This window comes from Hippocampus zosterae, chromosome 15 (assembly GCF_025434085.1).
Source record: "Hippocampus zosterae strain Florida chromosome 15, ASM2543408v3, whole genome shotgun sequence".
NCBI lineage: Eukaryota > Metazoa > Chordata > Actinopteri > Syngnathiformes > Syngnathidae > Hippocampus > Hippocampus zosterae.
In genome coordinates this window covers 1,373,995-1,392,366 of record NC_067465.1, presented here as the reverse complement: position 1 = coordinate 1,392,366, position 18,372 = coordinate 1,373,995, and the positions used below count along the sequence as shown (strand labels likewise).

The 18,372-nt window shown below is 48.0% G+C and overlaps 2 protein-coding genes across 2 annotated transcripts in view; one reads left to right on the top strand and one right to left on the bottom strand.

The window, feature by feature from the left end:
• The window catches only part of LOC127616137 (ephrin type-A receptor 4-like), a 151,152-nt gene that overhangs the window by 46,975 nt on the left and 85,805 nt on the right, over positions 1–18,372 (bottom strand). The window lies entirely within an intron of this gene.
• Positions 10,903–18,372, top strand: part of epha4b (eph receptor A4b) — a 72,690-nt gene continuing 65,220 nt past the window's right edge. Inside the window, exon 1 of the mRNA XM_052087574.1 lies at positions 10,903–11,098. Coding sequence (XP_051943534.1) covers positions 10,981–11,098 — 118 coding nt within the window. The 5' untranslated portion in view covers positions 10,903–10,980. The remainder of the gene's footprint in view (positions 11,099–18,372) is intronic.

The following is an 18,372-nucleotide window of genomic DNA, read 5'->3' as shown; positions in this document are numbered from 1 at the left end:
TGACTCGTTATGGAGGAGCTGTGACAAAATTCATTTATGATCTGCCGGTCCGCGGAGGCCGATTCGTCTGGATTATTTCCTCATGAAAAATAATCACAAGGGGAGTCATTACATTCGGGTTATTGCGTACTTAACGCTAATGGGCCGACCTTACATTTCCTTGCTAGAATATGGGGCAAATTAATCTTGAAAATTAAGTCTTTTTTTTATATACACATCTGACATGCTCCTTCTTTTAAAATCATGACTAACTACGTGATGACTAATAATCACAAGGCTTTCTTTTTCCTCTTTTTTGTTCGATGCCAGACCGGAATAAAACTATTGAGAAGCTACGGCAAAGTAGGTGAAGATCATTTTTCAAATTTTTCTCATCATCATGCCACAGATTTTTGCTCGGCTGCTTGTCGCCGAGGGCCCGAATCATTTTGGGGCTACTTTGAATCAGCCTACGGGTAGAGCCGGTCAGAATACTCGTAGTTTGTTTCCCCCTGAAATGCAGGGACAGCTACGTTTAGTATTTGACCACCAGAGGGCGAGCTTTCCCCACAGTCTCTGAGAGGGAGGCGGCTGGCTCGTCAGCTTCTGTCTGCTGAGAGAGAGAGAAAGCCAGCTCTCTAAATTTAACCCACTAGTTGAGTGTGGTTTGAAAATAGAACCCCTCGGAGCCTGCGGGGCGAGATCCGAAATGTATTCCGCGTTTCATGGCCCGACAGTAAGTTGTAAGGCGGAAGAGAAAATGTCAGCTTGCCTTGAACAATTTCCGACTGGTTCCTCCTCGACAAGCTCACCAGTCAACCGACGACTTTGTAGAATGCGATGGCGCCAAAAGGAGAGGAAAATGTACTTTTGGAAGCCGGTAGGAAATCTGCCGATTGAAGTTGAGTGTGGTCGTCGGTCATTTATCGCCATTGCTGCTCGCGTGTGATGAGGCCTGAAAGAGGATCAAAGAGCACGTGTCCCCCCCCCCCCCCTTTTAGAGCACGTGTCCCCCCCCCCCCCCCTTTTAGAGCACCGCGCTCACCCTTAATGACTCACGGAAGCAACGTCTCTTCATCCATCCCGTCATTTGTCCGCTTTGATCATACAGTCCATTTCCAAACCTTCAAAATCTTATTTCGGCGTTTTTTTTTTTTTCGCAGGCCAGTCGGACCTCTTTGTCGGCTCAAGCGCACGCTTGGCGGTTGGCCTTTTCATCCAACGACCAATCGCCAGCGTCATTCCAAACGCTTCTCTTCATTCCGCTTTTGCGACAACTCTTTCCCCCCCGTGACACCCCGCTATTTGTTCCTCTGCTGGGTTAAGCAGGGTCATATCAAAGCCTTAATCCCCAAGTGTGTGTACGTGTGTGTGTGTGTGTGTGTGTGTGTCCTCCTGTTTGCGCTAGATTATTCCGAGTTCCTGACCCCCGGGTGATGTGTGAGGCCCATGTTTGGCAACACGGGCACTTGCCTTTGTCTCCCAAGCCCGGCGGGGGAGCTCAGCCGGAGGGGGTGTGTGGGGGGGGGGGTCTTTCTTGTCACACTTGTCCAGTAAAGCACACAGCCGGTTCCCTTTGATCCTGAGCACTATCTTGATATCAATATGGCTTGAACAGCTGGGATGGGCACGACAATACTCAATGGTCCAGATGAGTTTGTCTTTCGAGCAAACCCCCCCCCCGCCCCCACCCCACACATTGATCCTGACTCCCCTCACGCAGAGTTCATCTGTCATTCAAGTGTATCCGCTTGACGTGATGTTTGCCGATTAGAAAGAGCCGTCCCGGGGACGCACGTGCATAGGCGTGTGTGCTATTGATCGCTGAGCAACACCAAAGCGCCGCACCTGCTGCGAAGATTTGAAATGAGCTCTGCGATTGAATAAAATCCTGCAAATGCAACCAAATACTTGTTTGACTGTGGCTTTGCAGATTCACTCGGAAGCCATTGCACTCAATGTACACTCTCACGCCAAAACGCTACCACAGTGGTCCCTCTACTTACGAACATCTCTTCATATGAAATGTTGAAGTTACAAAACGTCTCAAGAGGAAAATATTTCCGTCTTGTTACGAAAGATATGAAAGGTCGAAATAGAGTACGGTGTGCTACTCACAGCGCCGAGTTTCCTGAACGCAACATACTTATAGCATGGTTATTACCTAGCATCTTCCTAGCATCTCATTGGCTAAGAGGGACCTCTACCGGATGTGTCTGTGTGTAGAGAGAGATAAAAAGTGTCTATGTAGCGTCTTCCCTCGGGCCATGAGGTGTTCCAATCGTTTTATGTCTGAATTTTGGGGCGGCTTGGAACGGATTAGGGCGTTTACATGGAAAACGTGCCTCGACTTACAAAATTTTTTTTCTTCAGGAAATGTGTGCAGTGACTGTACATAGTTGCAGTTTAAGAAGCTGAACACCTCAAATCTGTTTTCAAAAGTAAGCGCACGTGAAAATCTTCACATCCACTCTTGCCCCTCGACGTGAAATGCGGCACAAAGCGCTTTCCATTATGCGCGCTTTTCCGCCCATTCGCCAGTCGGAGCGGCACGTTTGGAGTCTCCGAATGACAAAGTGTTTCTGATCCATCCCAAAAATATGGCCGCCGCCGATCATAAAACATCACCAAGGGCGGGGGGCTTGTCAAGGAATCGTCCATAAATCAGAGAAGGCATGAGCAATCCTGATTAAATTCATTGGTGACATCTTGCACCGTTTCTAGCCCGTAAATGTCGAGCGTTGTGCGCAGGGAAGGACCAGTCAGGAAACCGGAGCACTCGTCATCCAATTTTCAATAATATCTTGATTTATGAATTCACGCCTTATCACGGATTTTTTTTTTGTTTTCAATCCTAATGTACTCTCTCACAATGCATTTTTTATTTTTTTTAAAAACTGTGCTCATTATGCTCTTTCAGTAAGTGAATGCTGAACAGTGATAGAAAACCAATCGCACTCCAGGGATCAATAAGATCTGATTTATGGAAGTGCAGTAATACATTACGGGCGCGGGGGCACTTTTCCTTTAGACAAGTGAAATGGAACAAAGTTTCCAATAATGATTCTTCTCATTCCGCTCTCTTTGTCACTCTTATTAACCGTGGCATTTATATTTCAGCATGTCACAACCGATGACGTTCTACCTCCGCTCGATGGCGGGAGTGCGCTGGATTTGAATCTCAAACTCAAACTTTTTTTTTTCCATGGCACACGCACAACACGACAGGTTTCCAACGCAGTTCCCAGCACTAGCCACACACAACGTCGGAATTGTTCGGAACAATTTTGCATGTTCTCCCCGGGCCTGCGTGGGTTTTCTCCGGGTACTCCGGTTTCCTCCCACATTGCAAAAACAAGCATGGCGGGATAAAGCGGTTCAGAAAATGGATGGATGGATGAGATCTGATTTAAAAAAAAAAAAGAATAATGTTAATTAATGTGTAATATGTTTTCATTTCACTTTTTTATGACAGGCTGATGACGCTGGAAGCTCCCGGATCTTTTTTTTTGGTTAGAATTTTCAAAACAAAAATACAGAGCCTCTGCGATAATATGCTAATATAATAATAATATTCATTCATTCATTCATCTTCCGTACCGCTTGATCCTCACTAGGGTCGCGGGGGGTGCTGGAGCCCATCCCAGCCGTCTCCGGGCAGTAGGCGGGGGACACCCTGAATCGGTTGCCAGCCAATCGCAGGGCACACGGAAACGAACAACCATCCGCACTCACACTCACACCCAGGGACAATTTAGAGTGTTCAATCAGCCTGCCACGCATGTTTTTGGAATGTGGGAGGAAACCGGAGCACCCGGAGAAAACCCACGCAGGCCCGGGGAGAACATGCAAACTCCACACAGGGAGGCCGGAGCTGGAATCGAACCCGGTACCTCTGCACTGTGAAGCCCACGTGCTAACCACTGGACTACCGGGCCGCCCTAATAATAATATAATTAATAATAATAATTATAATAATAATAAGACATTTCAAGGTTTGAGTTGGAGTTTGGATATTAAAAAAAAAACAAAAAAACATTTGACGCCATTCTTTTCCCCAATATCACAGGACAAAGTCTTTCCTCTCACCCCCCACTGGCGGAGATGAGAACAGGTAATGCATCCCCCCACAGCTCAGACAGACTGATGAGTTGATATTATGGGCTGGAAGAAAAGGGGGGCACGCACCCAGGACAAACAAGAGGCGAGCCGTCGGCGGAAAAGCCCGGCTAATGTATACAATCGGGACGAGGCGTGATTGAGAAAGACGGAAACAAGAATGATGAATGTTGGGAAAGAAAGGAGAGGACGAGGCGAGGAGAGACAGTTAGCCTGTCAATCCGATTATGAACCAATCATTTGGCGGAGAATTGCTTTGACCTGAAACCTGGCAGATCACATTCTCTCCTCCACACACACACACACACACACACACACAAATGCACAACACGCACAACACAAATTCCCAGATGCACTCTGCATCACTTCCACACAGTTGCATCGAGATAAATGTGTCTCGCTTGCATCCAGTCTGGTGGTGTTAAGTGTGTGTATCAGCCTTCACGTGTGTGTGTGTGTGTGTGTGTAAGTAGGCGAATGAGTAATGAGTTGAGTGATGGATGGATGCTAATGCACATTTAGCCTCTCTCTCACGAGGGGTTGGATGTCTCGTCTGGCTCGCGCAGACTCGCTCTCAAAGACGGGGATAAAACGGGGCCGGGTCGGTACGCCGACTCGACGGGATGCGAAACGCTTCTAAAACCGCCACTTTGCTCATTTTGTCGACTTGTTTGGCTTTCACCGAATCCATTTCCCGCTAGCTTCCCATATCTTGGACCTTTAAGTTGTCTCCATCTGTCTCTCTCACCCGCGCTGTCTGTCTCTTCGTAATGGAGCTAATTTGTTTAGCACACAAAGAGTGTTTGTCCATTAGAGCAAGCGTGTCCGGGCCTCGACGGATGGTGACAAATCACACCGACGTGTGCGTGTGTGCGTGTGTGTGTGTTTCTGTATGTATGTGTGAAGGAAAGGAGGCTGGAAAATGATGCAATTTCCTCAGCAGGAATATTTACAGTGGGCTGCCCGGTAGTCCAGTGGTTAGCACCTCGGCTTCACAGTGCAGAGGTACCGGGTTCGATTCCAGCTCCGGCCTCCCTGTGTGGAGTTTGCATGTTCTCCCCGGGCCTGCGTGGGTTTTCTCCGGGTGCTCCGGTTTCCTCCCACATTCCAAAAACATGCGTGGCAGGCTGATTGAACGCTCTAAATTATCCCTCGGTGTGAGTGTGAACGCGATTGGTTGTTCGTTTCTGTGTGCCCTGCGATTGGCTGGCAACCGATTCAGGGTGTCCCCCGCCTACTGCCCGGAGACGGCTGGAATGGGCTCCAGCACCCCCCGCGAACCTAGTGAGGATCAAGCGGTACAGAAGATGAATGAATGAATGAATGAATATTTACAGTATTGCCCCCCCCCACCCACTATTGTGTCAACTACGTGAAAGAAAGGGCTTTTTTCAGCTCTGAAGCTCTTTAACGATTCTAGCCAGAGAGAAAAATGCTGACTGGCCTTCATCTTAGTCCCAGTTGACTTTGTTTAATCGCGCAGGCGCCTCAGAAAGTCAGCTGATTGAGGACCGAAAAAAAAGTGTCCTTAATTTTTCTATGATCTTTTGCTTATTGGAACTCGCGGCCTTCTCGACAAATGCGTAGGCCACGTCGTGGTCCGGGTGTGCGTGAAAGTAGCTACAAACACTTGTAGCAAGGAAGGATGTTTTCATCAACACGGGATTCTTGGACAGTTGAGTGGAGTTGTTTTGTTTAATCGCAAAATTAATCAATTAATCTTAATCAAGGGGCACCACGGGCCCGCAGTCATCACTTGGTTTTGAACCCTCAACTTTTGTCAAACCGCTGTTTCTGTTCATGATTTTAGCTCATCGCGAGAAATAAACCACCTCCCTCACAACTTTGCCTTGATGGGCGTTGCGCAAGGCGGGGGATGCTTCAAGTGTCCATGTGCCTACAATGAAGACAGGAGGACAGATGGGGGGGGGGGGGGGGGGCACGGCGGGCTTTGTGCATCAGCCCTTTCCCACACTCCCCTTTCACCTTTTGTTGCATGGGCGCACTGGGGCTCTCCGACATGACGAATCGCACGGCCTGCTTTGCCCGAGACGTGTTACTCGAAAAGTTTCAATAAAAAAAATAAAAAACCGGAATGGATCAAAGTGATGAATGAAGGTTCTAGCGCGCGTGGCCTTGAAATCTCAAATGGCGCCGCTTCTCATCCGCCGCTCACGCTGAGAAATCAAGGTCTGGATTATTTCAAGCGCTCGGCGAGTCAGTCGGCACGCTAACCTTCCGACGGTCTCGCGCCTCTGCCCGAACGTTGCCCGTAAAGCATTTAGCTAGCCACAATGGAGACATTAGCACATGAGTGAGTGCTTTTCAATGCCTCCAAGGGGCTTGTGCGTATACAGGATGTGGCGGCGAACGAGGGGAGGGGGGTCGTCCCTGAACAAGGCAGACGACCCCCATTATCACCTCCGACCCTTGTCGGACAAGCGCTCGCCCGCCGGCGGCGCGTGCGTGAGTCTGGCCCCGCTACTCTTAGCGCAGTAGATTTAAACAGAGGACAGCTTCAAGTCAAGTTGACATCAAGGACTTTGCGGTCTGGATATCGTTGAGTTGAGATTTTCGCCGCAAACGAATGAAATGTGAGGGAGGCGACAAGGAACAGCGCCATATGTTGACATGATCGGTAAATGATAAGACGAGCACTAGCGAGATCAGTCTTCCTCGTTCTTAAATTCAAGCTTTTGTTTGACAGCTGCGTGTCCCGCGCAACCATTATCCAGCTCGCCGCTCTCAAACAACAACAACAACAAAAAAAAAAACATTGTGAATTTCGCCTTTCAGTCCTGTGATTGTTTGAAATGCGCGGCACGCTTCAACCCCGAGGCGTTAGCATGCACATGTAGCGTCTCGCGCTAGCAAGAGGACTCCTACGCCAGCCGTGTGTCAAGAGCGTCACTACGAGGGGGGGGGGGGGGGCTGCCTGAAGTTTTTGCGCCGTCACGGCAGGAGAAGACCACGGAAGGAAGCGACGAGAAGAAAGGAAATGAGGTCATACTCGTCCCACCGTTGTAAGGAACAAATCATCATCATCATAATTGGATCCTTTTCCACCGTGGCCGCTTCAGACAAACCACAAAAGCCGTCACACGTTTCTGCGGCCGCTCGCATCACCCTGGGGGGGCGGGGGGAGTCAAACAGAATCCCGGCATAAATCCCGAGGCCGTTTGACGGTTTTATACCTCATTCGGCAGCCTCGTTTGGAACACAGGCGGGAGAGAGGAGCGTAATTTGTGCTCGATGTAATTGTGGTCGTGATCTCTTCGTAAATCACCGCATGCTTACATCAAGGGAGGGAAAGAAAAAACCTCAAAAGTCCATCGGGGGAATCAAGAGGATGGATGTGCTCAGCCGTGTTTTTCAAAATCATAAACATCAATTATTATTTTTTATTTTTTATGGGAAGTTCTAGAAGCATTGATCGACACATCATTGTGTTTAATAAAACCCTCAAGATTGGTTATGAAAATGTTTGTCTACGTGTGCCCTGCGATTGGTCGGCAATCAGTTCAGGTTGTACGCCGCCTACTGCCCGAAGACATCTGGGAGAGGGTCAAGCACCCTTGCGAGGATTCGAAAACAGATGGACGTTCTCCGATTGACGGTGTCTTTTCTACAACTTTGGCGAGTGTCATCAAGGGCTCCATCATTCCGCTTCACTGCGCAATAATGATAAAGGAATTGAATTCAACGCAACACCCTGAGCAGCCACAGCAGAAGCCGCGCCTTTAATTGTCAATTTAGTGGACTGACGTGGTGCTCTCGAGGCAAAATTCAATTTACACTCTGCCGCGCATGTTGTGTCACAGGCACAGGCGCAGGACACGTATGCGCGTATGCAGGAAAAGTGATCGCTGGTGCCTTGCTCAAGGTCACCTTACTAGTTATCAGGATGCAGACTAGCAGCTGTTGTATAGTTGATTCTTATTTCTTTTTTCTTGACTACTCACGAGGAAACAAATACAAGGGCCATAACCAAAATTCTACTTTTAATAGATCATAAGTCATTCATTCATTCATTATCCTCAGGGGGTGGGGGGTGGGGGGGGGGGTTGCTGGAGCTTATCCCAGCTGTCTTCAGTCACCTGTTTTCTGACTTTGGTTGTGTAACATTTGCGATGGTCCTTAACCTTAGCCCCGAGCAACTCCGTCCATCCCATTTTCCTATCCGCTTAATCTTGGCGGGGGACACCCTGAACCGGTTGCCAGCCAATCGCAGGGCGCACAGAGATGAACAACCATCCCCGCTCACACAGACACCTCGGGACAATTTGGAGTGTGTTCCATCAGCCTGCCACGCACGTTTTTGGAATGTGGGAGGAAAACGGAGTACCCGGAGAAAACCCACGCAGGCTTGGGGAGAACATGCAAACTCCACCGGGCCACCAAAGATAATAATAATACCTCGCCCCCCCCCCAAAAAAAATCTCTGATCATGGCAACCAAACCTGAACGCTTTTGATTTTTATTTTTTTTAATGTCTTTTGTCTTGGTGTAGCTAACGTTATGGCCGGTGAGCGTGTGCAGAAGCAAGTTGCCAAGTGGAATCCTCTTAAACAGCGTCTTCCATCGAGGGCAGAGGTTTCGCCGCACGGGCGCTGTCAAGTGGCTCTCGCACAAAGTGCTAAAAGACTGCCAGCTTGACCTCAGCTCCCCCCCTCGCACATTTTATATGAGGCTTCGCACATTATTTATTCATATTTTAAAGACGGTCGCTTGCCGGCCTCCCCGGAGCTGCCAACACATTGCGCGCGGCCCCGCGGCCCCCCCCCCCCTCCCCCCCTGAATTCAAAGTTGGGTAAAGCAGGCTGAATACATTTTCACGTTTTACTCAAACGTATTATACGTCAGCCTCGGCGTATAGTCGCTGACATTTACAGGAAGCAATGCGAACAAGCGGAAGACGACCGACTTGACACTAATCCCCAACAAAAGCATGCGCCCGCCTATCTTGCTCGGGCGACGCTAATTGATAAGATTTCATCCGAGCAAGACGCAAGTGTCTTCCCCCGGTCGCGGCCACGCTGCCTTATTGTGCATCTTAACGAGAGCGGAGCAGTTAATGAGACGTCTGGAGTTGTTGCGGTGTCTTTGTGGCAGCGGTTACACGCATCCACTCACTTTACTCCATTGGGTGGTTACGTTGTTATAGAACAATCGAACGGCATTTTGGGCACTGTTCATGTTAAGTCGTCGAATGGAACCAAATGTTAAAGGCTTCGAAAGGTTGCAGGTAGAAATACTTGCGCCTACGAGATTATACTAGTGCTGGAACCGGCTTTGCTCAATAACAAAATGTTTTCACAACTATGATAAAAAATTGTGAGCAGAGTGTAAAAAAAAATAAGTGTATATATATATATATATATATATCGACTTAAGTAGACTTTTTTTCCACTTCTGGACATTTCTCGGTCGCCCTTACACGTGCAACAAAGCGTCTGCTTGAAGCTGTTTCGATTCAAAGTAATAGGTCGGTGTTAATGTTGCCCATTTGTTGTTCAACGGCGCACAGACAATCCCAAGTGTCATCTTAAATAAAGCTCACTTTGCGGCGCCGTGCGCCAGCGCCGGCGGGCTCCCGATCAGCGAGATGATTGCACAGGTGCTAAAAGAGATACTTGCCGAAGAAAAACTGTGCTTCAAGCAGAACTATTGATTCGGCTCCTTTGAATTAAGTCAAAGTAAAAAGTCGAGATTCCGAAATGTACAAGAGTAAATATAAGTCTATGCCGTCAATTATATACAAAAGCGACTTGGCGCAAATGCGGGTGGATGAGTGGGCGGGGGAGGGGGTTTCCCTCCACACAAAATAGTCTCCAACTTTTACTAACTTGCTTCGTGTTCATACCCGAAGCTTTGCTGATGCTCTGAACGGAATGGAATCAGATTGTTGAATCCGATTTGAAAGATTTTATTTTTTGTTTTTGTGCACTTTGATGTCCTTCTCAAAGTGCTAGCAAAGGCTAAAGCCATGCAGTACTTGTCTGATATGCAGCAGTAGGGTAAGTACCTGGCGTAAACCAGACTATGAAACAATTCTTATCTTGTACCATTCACTACAAACACAATCCTCATTTTGCTGTATTCCCCCCCAGACACCCCCCCCCCCCCCCCCCCCCCGCGGATCAATATTTTGAGATAGAAGGTAGCATTTGTTTTTTCCCTTTGGAAACATTTCAGCATTACAGAAAATACCACTGTCCCCTGCGAAAACTAACATCACTGTTGCACAGTGAGCATCTTCTTCCTGTATTTTTGTCGTAAGATAAGCGTCCTGCGAGGCACACGCCAGAAGGAGCTGAACAATTATTGCATAAGATCATGATGCGATCTTTTCAAAGTTACGTTACTGTAAATTGTTTTTTTTAAAAATCCAAAATACATGACTAAAACTTTTGCTGGTGTTTTATCCCAGACTGGACGGATTACTGACATTTCCACTCATTTCAATGGGGAACGATGATTTGACATACGAATCCTTGAGAGCGGTCAAGACACCACCGCACATTTTTAAACGTAAGGAGTAAAAGTCGTCATAAAAAAATAAAAATAATAATAAGACAGTTCCCTGAAAATCAAATGACTCTCAGTATGGTTACAGCTTTTGTACTTTGTTACTTCCCACCAGCCTTGGCTTTGGAGCATTGCGCGCGGGCGTTCCAAACAGCCAGGGGGGGCCAAGCGGATGATTGACGGCACTTGGCTGGCTAGCGACCCTCCTTCCCGTCATCCCAACCTCCTCCTCCTCCTCCTCCTCCTCTCCCTCACTCTCCCTCTCCGCTCTGCTCTCTCTTCATCTCGCCGTCTGCGCGCACACTCTCCACGCCGCCAACAGGGATGCATCGAGGGCGAAGCGCAGCCTGAAAAATGGCCCAGACTCCGCGCGTCTTGTGGATCTATCCTTCCCTTTTCCTGCTCACCTCCTCCGTGGTTTTTCACGTGTTGTTGCCGTGTGGAGCCTTAAGGAATTATCCGGAAAATGAAGGTAGGTAGGTGGGTGGGTGTGCGCGGGCTACTTGATCGGGAGGGGGCGTGTGGGGCGAACGGGGTTGTCATGGCCCTGCGGCCCCATCTGGAGCGCCCCACTTGTCGGTTGAGGAACGGCGGCGCTTCGCGATGAAGTGCTGCGTTCCGTTATGAATCATGCATAAAGAGCCACAAAAAGAGCTTGGAGATGAGGGGGGCCGGGGGGGGGGGGGGGGGGTGCGTCACGTTTCCCCGCTCTCCTCTGGATTTTGACATTAAATTTGCATGACATGTGACGATAGAAGGCCGATGTGTACGAAAGTGGGCAAACTTGTAGCACTTAACCCCCCCCAAACAACCCTGCCATGCAAACGCGTTCATTAAAACCCGCTGAGGGATGATGATGTCTTTTCTTCAGCGGACTCGAGCCATCTAACTCAGTCTGCAAATGAGAGTCAGCAATTGCATTACATTTGTCACAGCCTCTCTCGGTTATTCAATTAACATCGATGTTCGGCCAATACATTTAGTCGCTAACTACTCCTGACCGCTTCTCGGGCTGAAACATGCAAGATGGCTTGTTTACTGGCAAGTTGCGGGAGGATTTAAAAAAAAAAGAAGTCATCATTCTGTATGAAGGCAGGCGGGGAGATTCATGATGAGCACTTTATTAAGCAACTTATTGAGCGGGAGAAGAAAAGAACGACGCTGTCAGGCAGTGTCAGTGGTCGCATGTGTGATTTGGCCAACATGGCAAGTTTACAAGTTAAGAGGAGAGGAAAGAAAGGAGATAACGATTCAAAGGGGGCAGTACAGGATGGACTTTTGATCTTATTGTTGAAAAAAAAAGTCCAACATTTCGGATTGGGCATTTTCCTGGAGAAAATGACAACCGGTACACTGTTAGATTTGAATAAAATGCTAATTTTATTAATATGACCTTAATTGCAGATATGTGTCCTTTGGGGCGGCCCGGTAGTCCAGTGGTTAGCACGTGGGCTTCACAGTGCAGAGGTACCGGGTTCGATTCCAGCTCCGGCCTCCCTGTGTGGAGTTTGCATGTTCTCCCCGGGCCTGCGTGGGTTTTCTCCGGGTGCTCCGGTTTCCTCCCACATTCCAAAAACATGCGTGGCAGGCTGATTGAACACTCTAAATTGTCCCTAGGTGGGAGTGTGAGTGCGAATGGTTGTTCGTTTCTGTGTGCCCTGCGATTGGCTGGCAACCGATTCAGGGTGTCCCCCGCCTACTGCCCGGAGACGGCTGGGATGGGCTCCAGCACCCCCCGCGACCCTAGTGAGGATCAAGCGGTACGGAAGATGAATGAATGAATGAATGTGTCCTTTGGACTACAAATTAACGAGACTTGAAGCGACTTGCGTTTCTGCTGCTCGTTTACTCCATTTCGTGTTAAGGGACATGTTTACTACATTGTACGCGGTTAACAAAATGATTCATAAGGAGCTATTTCTTCACCATACATGATTAGAGGCTACTAAATTGAAACTCATGCAATGTCTTTACGATTTTCCTCTTCCTAGGAGTGGCCTATAAAGGGTTTGAAAAGACGCTCAGGTCTCACACCATGAATCGCTTCAAGTTGACACAACAAGCGGGGCCCCACCTCAGACCTCCAATTTGAGCGCGTTAAGTGCCGCGTATAAGTACGATGCCGAATATACGTCGCAGCCCGCAGGAGATCTCCCAGTCGGCGAGCGAGGATGAGCAGAGGCGGTCAGGAAGGAATGTTTAAACAAGTGGAGACAATGTCGAACGCACGTGATGAAATATTAATCGAGGTGAACGCAGACTGAAAGATGATGAATTGAAACTCCCCGTCGATGTAGATAAACGAGCCTTTGCGGCGTAGACGACCGACTCCCACTTTTCATTGATGTGAACCCCGATGGGGATTTTATTCTCTCATCGTGTGGCTTATCCACGTGTGATCTCGGGCGTCCTGCCGTTTCACACATAGCGAGTCCAATTTGCACCTCAAGCGTCACTTCTGTACGGTAAACGGCTTCCCCTTCCCGGCCAATTTTGCTTTTACTTTGGATCTTTCTGCTTTTCCATCGAGATCGTTTGACTTCATAGAGTCTTGTGCGTATGCGAGCTCGTGTGCACATATGACACATCATCTACCCACGGGGCCGGCCGGGACTGTCATAAAAAACGTACAGTTCACCTCCCCCTCCCCCCATTCAGGACCAATTAAAGAGCAACAAGGCCCTCGGACAGAGCTGATATTGTAAGCTCCAATCGTGTTTCAGCGACAACAAGCTTTGTTTACAACGCGATCTTACACGGAAATTGGCGGCATTTACAAGAAAACCCGCCGTGAGGGTGGACAAGCGGAACAAAGTGCTACAGGGGGAATTGATTACATTGCTTGGAATTGGTGGTGACTGCAGACAGGGGAACGTGATCTATCGTGGAAATGATTTTTTTCGGGGTTTGTTTTTCACAAGTGGCTTTTTAAAGTCTTTGTCAGAAGCACGAAAGAGAGGAAGGGGGGGATGAGGAGTTGCCGGGAGATGATTGTGGACCAGCAGAGGGCGCCCCACACACTCATTTAGTATTGTGCGAACCCTGAGGGCAAACTGATGTAACATTAGGATGGGTGCCCGCCCCCCCCCCCCCAGCTCTGCTCTCCGTTTGTGGATCCTCCATCTTTTATCATTTTTGCTGGTGAGATCTTTCTGCGTGCCGTCTTTGTCTCCTACTTTTGTATTTCCAAATACGCAACCCCCCCCCCCCCCCCTCAATCCTAGGGAAGATATGACTGGGTCTTGCTTTTATGTGCCGCTCATTAGAATACAGCATAGAAAGAAATTGCCGGTACTTTAAATTGGAGGTTTGATAAGCACTAGGCTAGGGTGCTATGGCCATTTCTCATGCAATTGTTTCTGAATGCATTCTGTAGTATTGATTATGATAATAGTATTGATAATATAAGATTTTTATTCCATCTAATTTTAATGACTGAATACAATAAATGACACGGACGTGGATATTTTTGGACTCTCGAAACCAAATAGAAAATAAATGTCCCTGGCCAGAAATGAACACAGCAAAAGTAGCCATTTTAGGACAGTATTTGTCAGGGGCAGTGTTGCTTTCGAATGCTTTCCGCATGGCAGTTGAACAGTTGGATCGCATCTGTAGCACATATTGGAAGCCTTCATCTTTTACTTGTGGCGTATAGTCCAAAGCGATCCACTCTGGGAGTCACTTTGTGAGTTTGCCTGATGTTGACGTCCTAAGTTTTGGTCCTAAGCGAGTGGTTTGATTGTGTTTGGCTAGCTTCAAACCAGATCGAATTAACTTGCTAGTTTAATGTTCAGAGTTGCTGGAGGCCCTTCTGCTTTGACACCGTTTCAGCCTTATTTTGGTATTTCGCTGTTCCACATTTCACGCTAGTTTAGTGGTTAGCATGGCTTGTCGGTCTTCCCCCGTTTTATTTTTGCTTATCATGTCACACGATTAGCTATTATTATTCCTTGATCTCCTTTAGTGATCACAATACTCATCAGGAGCAGGCCTGAAAAGCTTAATTGCTACATTAGAGGCAAGGATCAGTGATTTAGAAAGAAGCTCCGCGCACTGTTTCGCTATGCTAGCTAGCCAGCCGCGACCAGGGGCATTCCCTGGTAGTTCCCAAGCAGCCGTGAAATCAAGGAGGGTGACTGGTTCAATGTAGACGCACGAACAGCCGGCAGCTCGTCCAGCTCTTTGGTCAGAAGAGCTGGAAGCCATTTTCGCACTCATTCAGGTACGGGCGACAAGCAGCTATTATTGTGACTGATCAGTCGAGTCCAAATCTTCAAAGTGTACTTGTAGGCCAGATTTGTACCGCATATACAGTACCCCCCCCCCCCCCCCCCGAGTAAACACAATCGACGATGTTTTTTTTTCATTCCGTTGGTCTTGGGTGGAGGTGGTGGTGGGTCATGGCTGTATTGCTTTGTAAGGTTAATATGAGCGGTTTATTGCCGAGACAAGCATATGTAAAACATGCCCTCTGCTGACACACGAGCAAGCACACACACACACACACACACCATCCTAATGATTCACACAAGATCCTGACTATGGTATAATGTAGGGTCAAAGGTCTCCTCCGCTTTAATTGCTTTAATCTATAAGGGTTGTTAATCTATAAGGGTTGCTTGCAGTTATCGGCAGAGGCATACCTCACCGCGAATGTGCCTTTGTGCGCCGGCGATGGCGGCGCTCCCGTGTAACAACCGTGACCTTGAACAGAAGAGGCTATAGATCGCCGTTGTCATAAGAGAGCGGGAGAGTAAGAAGACGCACGGGCAAGCACCTGATTCTTTTATTCCCTCTTCTCTCATCTCCTTCCGTCATATGTGCCCCACTTTACTATAATCTCTTTCTTGGATTGTTTTCCCTTCAGTTCTTTCTCATTCAAGCCCCCTTTCCCCGCCTCCCTCGTTCAGTAACACGAATATCACAGGATCTCTCTGCACTTGGAACAAGGTGGGGCCGCCGCGTACGTGTAATACATCGGCACGCTGAGATGGGTGCCCGTGCATTGTGCATGCACGCCCACAGACGCTCATTTCATCCTAATGTATGGCTAGGGGGCAGTTTGGTGGTCTTGGTCCAGAGAATAACGTCAAGTATTCCTGCGGCTAGCTGATAGATGAGGCTATAAATACAGCACAGTGACGGGGAATGATTCTGGTGCGAAGGCTTGGAGCACATACTGTGTTTCTGCGCTTGTGTGTGTGTGTGTGTCTGCGGGTGAGCTATTATCAATGAAAAGCAAAAGAAAAAAAAGCAAATTCACAGGAGTGAGTTGAAACGAGAGACAAAGAGGCAGGCGTTGTGGCAACGCACAGTGATCCTAAGCCCACGGAGGCTTTCTCTTGTTTTAATAAATAAACCACGCACACTAAGCTTCTATTATTTGAAGCATTTCTTATTTTCTGCAGGGAGCGGAATACTCGTCACATTGATCTTTGCTCTTTTTTTTTTGTCTTTGAACTCGACGGCTGTTTCGTCAGATTCTCGCCGACAGTGAAATGACAAATGCTCTCGGTGCGTTTGTGCCGTCGCCTCAATAGGAATGTAACGCAAGCGGCTGGGTAGATTATCTTCGCACAATGAGCGGCGTCTCACAAGCTCCATTGCATCAGGCCGTATCAACGTCGCTTAACACATTATACGCGCAACTCTTTCCATTCTTTGCTCCAACTATGAGATATTCATTCACCATACAATAAATAAGGCTGACATATTAAGCAAGTGCACAGCCAAAAGAGTATGGACCGAATGGACATTTCACCTATAGTACACAACCCCCCCCCCCCCAAAAAAAAAGTTAGTCTGCAGCCCTGGCTGGTGTAATGATGCTTTAATGACTACAAACTCAACAGCAACACATGTAGACAAGCAATATAACAATGCTCGTCTGCATATATTATTTATTCATTCATTCATTCATCTTCCGAGCCGCTTGATCCTCACGAGGATCGCGGGGGGTGCTGGAGCCTATCCCAGCTGTCTTCGGGCAGTAGGCGGGGGACGCCCTGAATCGGTTGCCAGCCAATCGCAGGGCACACAGAAACGAACAACCATCCGCACTCACACTCACACCTAGGGACAATTTAGAGCGTCCAATCAGCCTGCCACGCATATTTTTGGAATGTGGGAGGAAACCGGAGCACCCAGAGAAAACCCACGCAGGCCCGGGGAGAACATGCAAACTCCACACAGGGAGGCCGGAGCTGGAATCGAACCCGGTACCTCTGCACTGTGAAGCCGACGTGCTAACCACCGGACTACCGGGCCGCAACCTTATATTATTTATCCTCTGCGAAAAATGACTACTATTGCAACTTAGTAGTGAAACGTTTCTTCGTTTGTATCTGTAGGGGCTAGATTACATCACAGCACAATGGTCAAGACCGGCACACCTAATGAACAGAAAGAGCCGTTACAGATTATTATGATTATTATGATTTCCATTCATCCCAGTGGCGAAAGATGATTTGTGATACAAGTGTTTCCAGTGATGAGCATGGCCAAGAGTCAAACTCTTAAGTCAAGGCACGTTTGTAGTATATGAGAATGAAGCAAATATTTTTAAACTTGCAGGTAGCCCGTTTCAGGGAACAAACGGTATAATCTCTCGTAAAACCAGATTTGACCGTCGGTCACATTTTCAGTCACTCACGCATAAAAGTCCACTTCACGCATGATCATACGACCAGGCCGCAACAAAGCCTCGGGACTTGAGTCCTTTGGATGTTCGGCAGTGACCGATGTTGCCATTGTGGGTGTATGTGCATGACGGCTAACAACCTGTCCGCCATGTGATCTCCTATCCGTGTCAAGTGCTAAGGCCCACTGCTCTAATTTCCCCTCCTGTGGCCAACCGCTGTGTGAGTCCACAGGCGATCAGGACTCCGCTCTCATAAGGAGAAACGGCTTACGCTGTAAAAGGTCAAAAGAGGAAATCCGGAAACCTCGCCGCCACAGAACCCGAGCATGGCGACATTAGCGCTAGCAACACAATGCGTAGTCACCAAAGCCGTCTCAATCGTCGGCGCGAGTGAAGTGTCATTTGTTTAATTACTTCATTTCGTCGGTCGGTCACATTTTCGTCAAATTGCGCGTCGTGCTGATCGTTTCGGACTGTTGTGTTTGTGAATCCTCAAGGTCCCCATTCTGCAAAGTGCGTGTGGATTGTGTGTGAATCAGCAGTAGCGTCCTCTGTTATAGTCTTTCTTGGACATTTCCGCTCGGAAATAGCTTCTCTGATACTCAAGTGTAATTTCAAAGGAAAGAGTACGTCGGAGTTATTTGTCAAATTCTGCACCATCGACTTTGTTGCGGCTTCCGAGCTTTTCATCAAGGCCGCCGAAAGAGCATCGCCATCAATACGCCACACGCCGTCTTTGAACAAAGGCAGTGTTGTAATTGCCGCTTTTTTAGCCGCGTGAATTGCATTATGACTTCATCGGGCGATGGTGAATTTGAATCGTTGCTCCGTCTTACACTAATGTGAAAATAAGCATACCGTTTTTTTTTCCCAAACTGCGAATGGTTGTTGCGTGAGTTTCCTGCTTTTTCGTTGGCTTCGGCGGTTTGGACAAATCATGTCGTCGGCGATTGCCTCATCACAGTCGCGATCGTTTTTGTTATGATCGCCTATAAAAGTAAATCGATTGACATTTGTCGACCACATGTTGCCGATCGGTCCGAGCACCGAGAATAAAAATTAAAAATCGAGCACAAAATGTCTTCCACTGCACCAGCAACAGT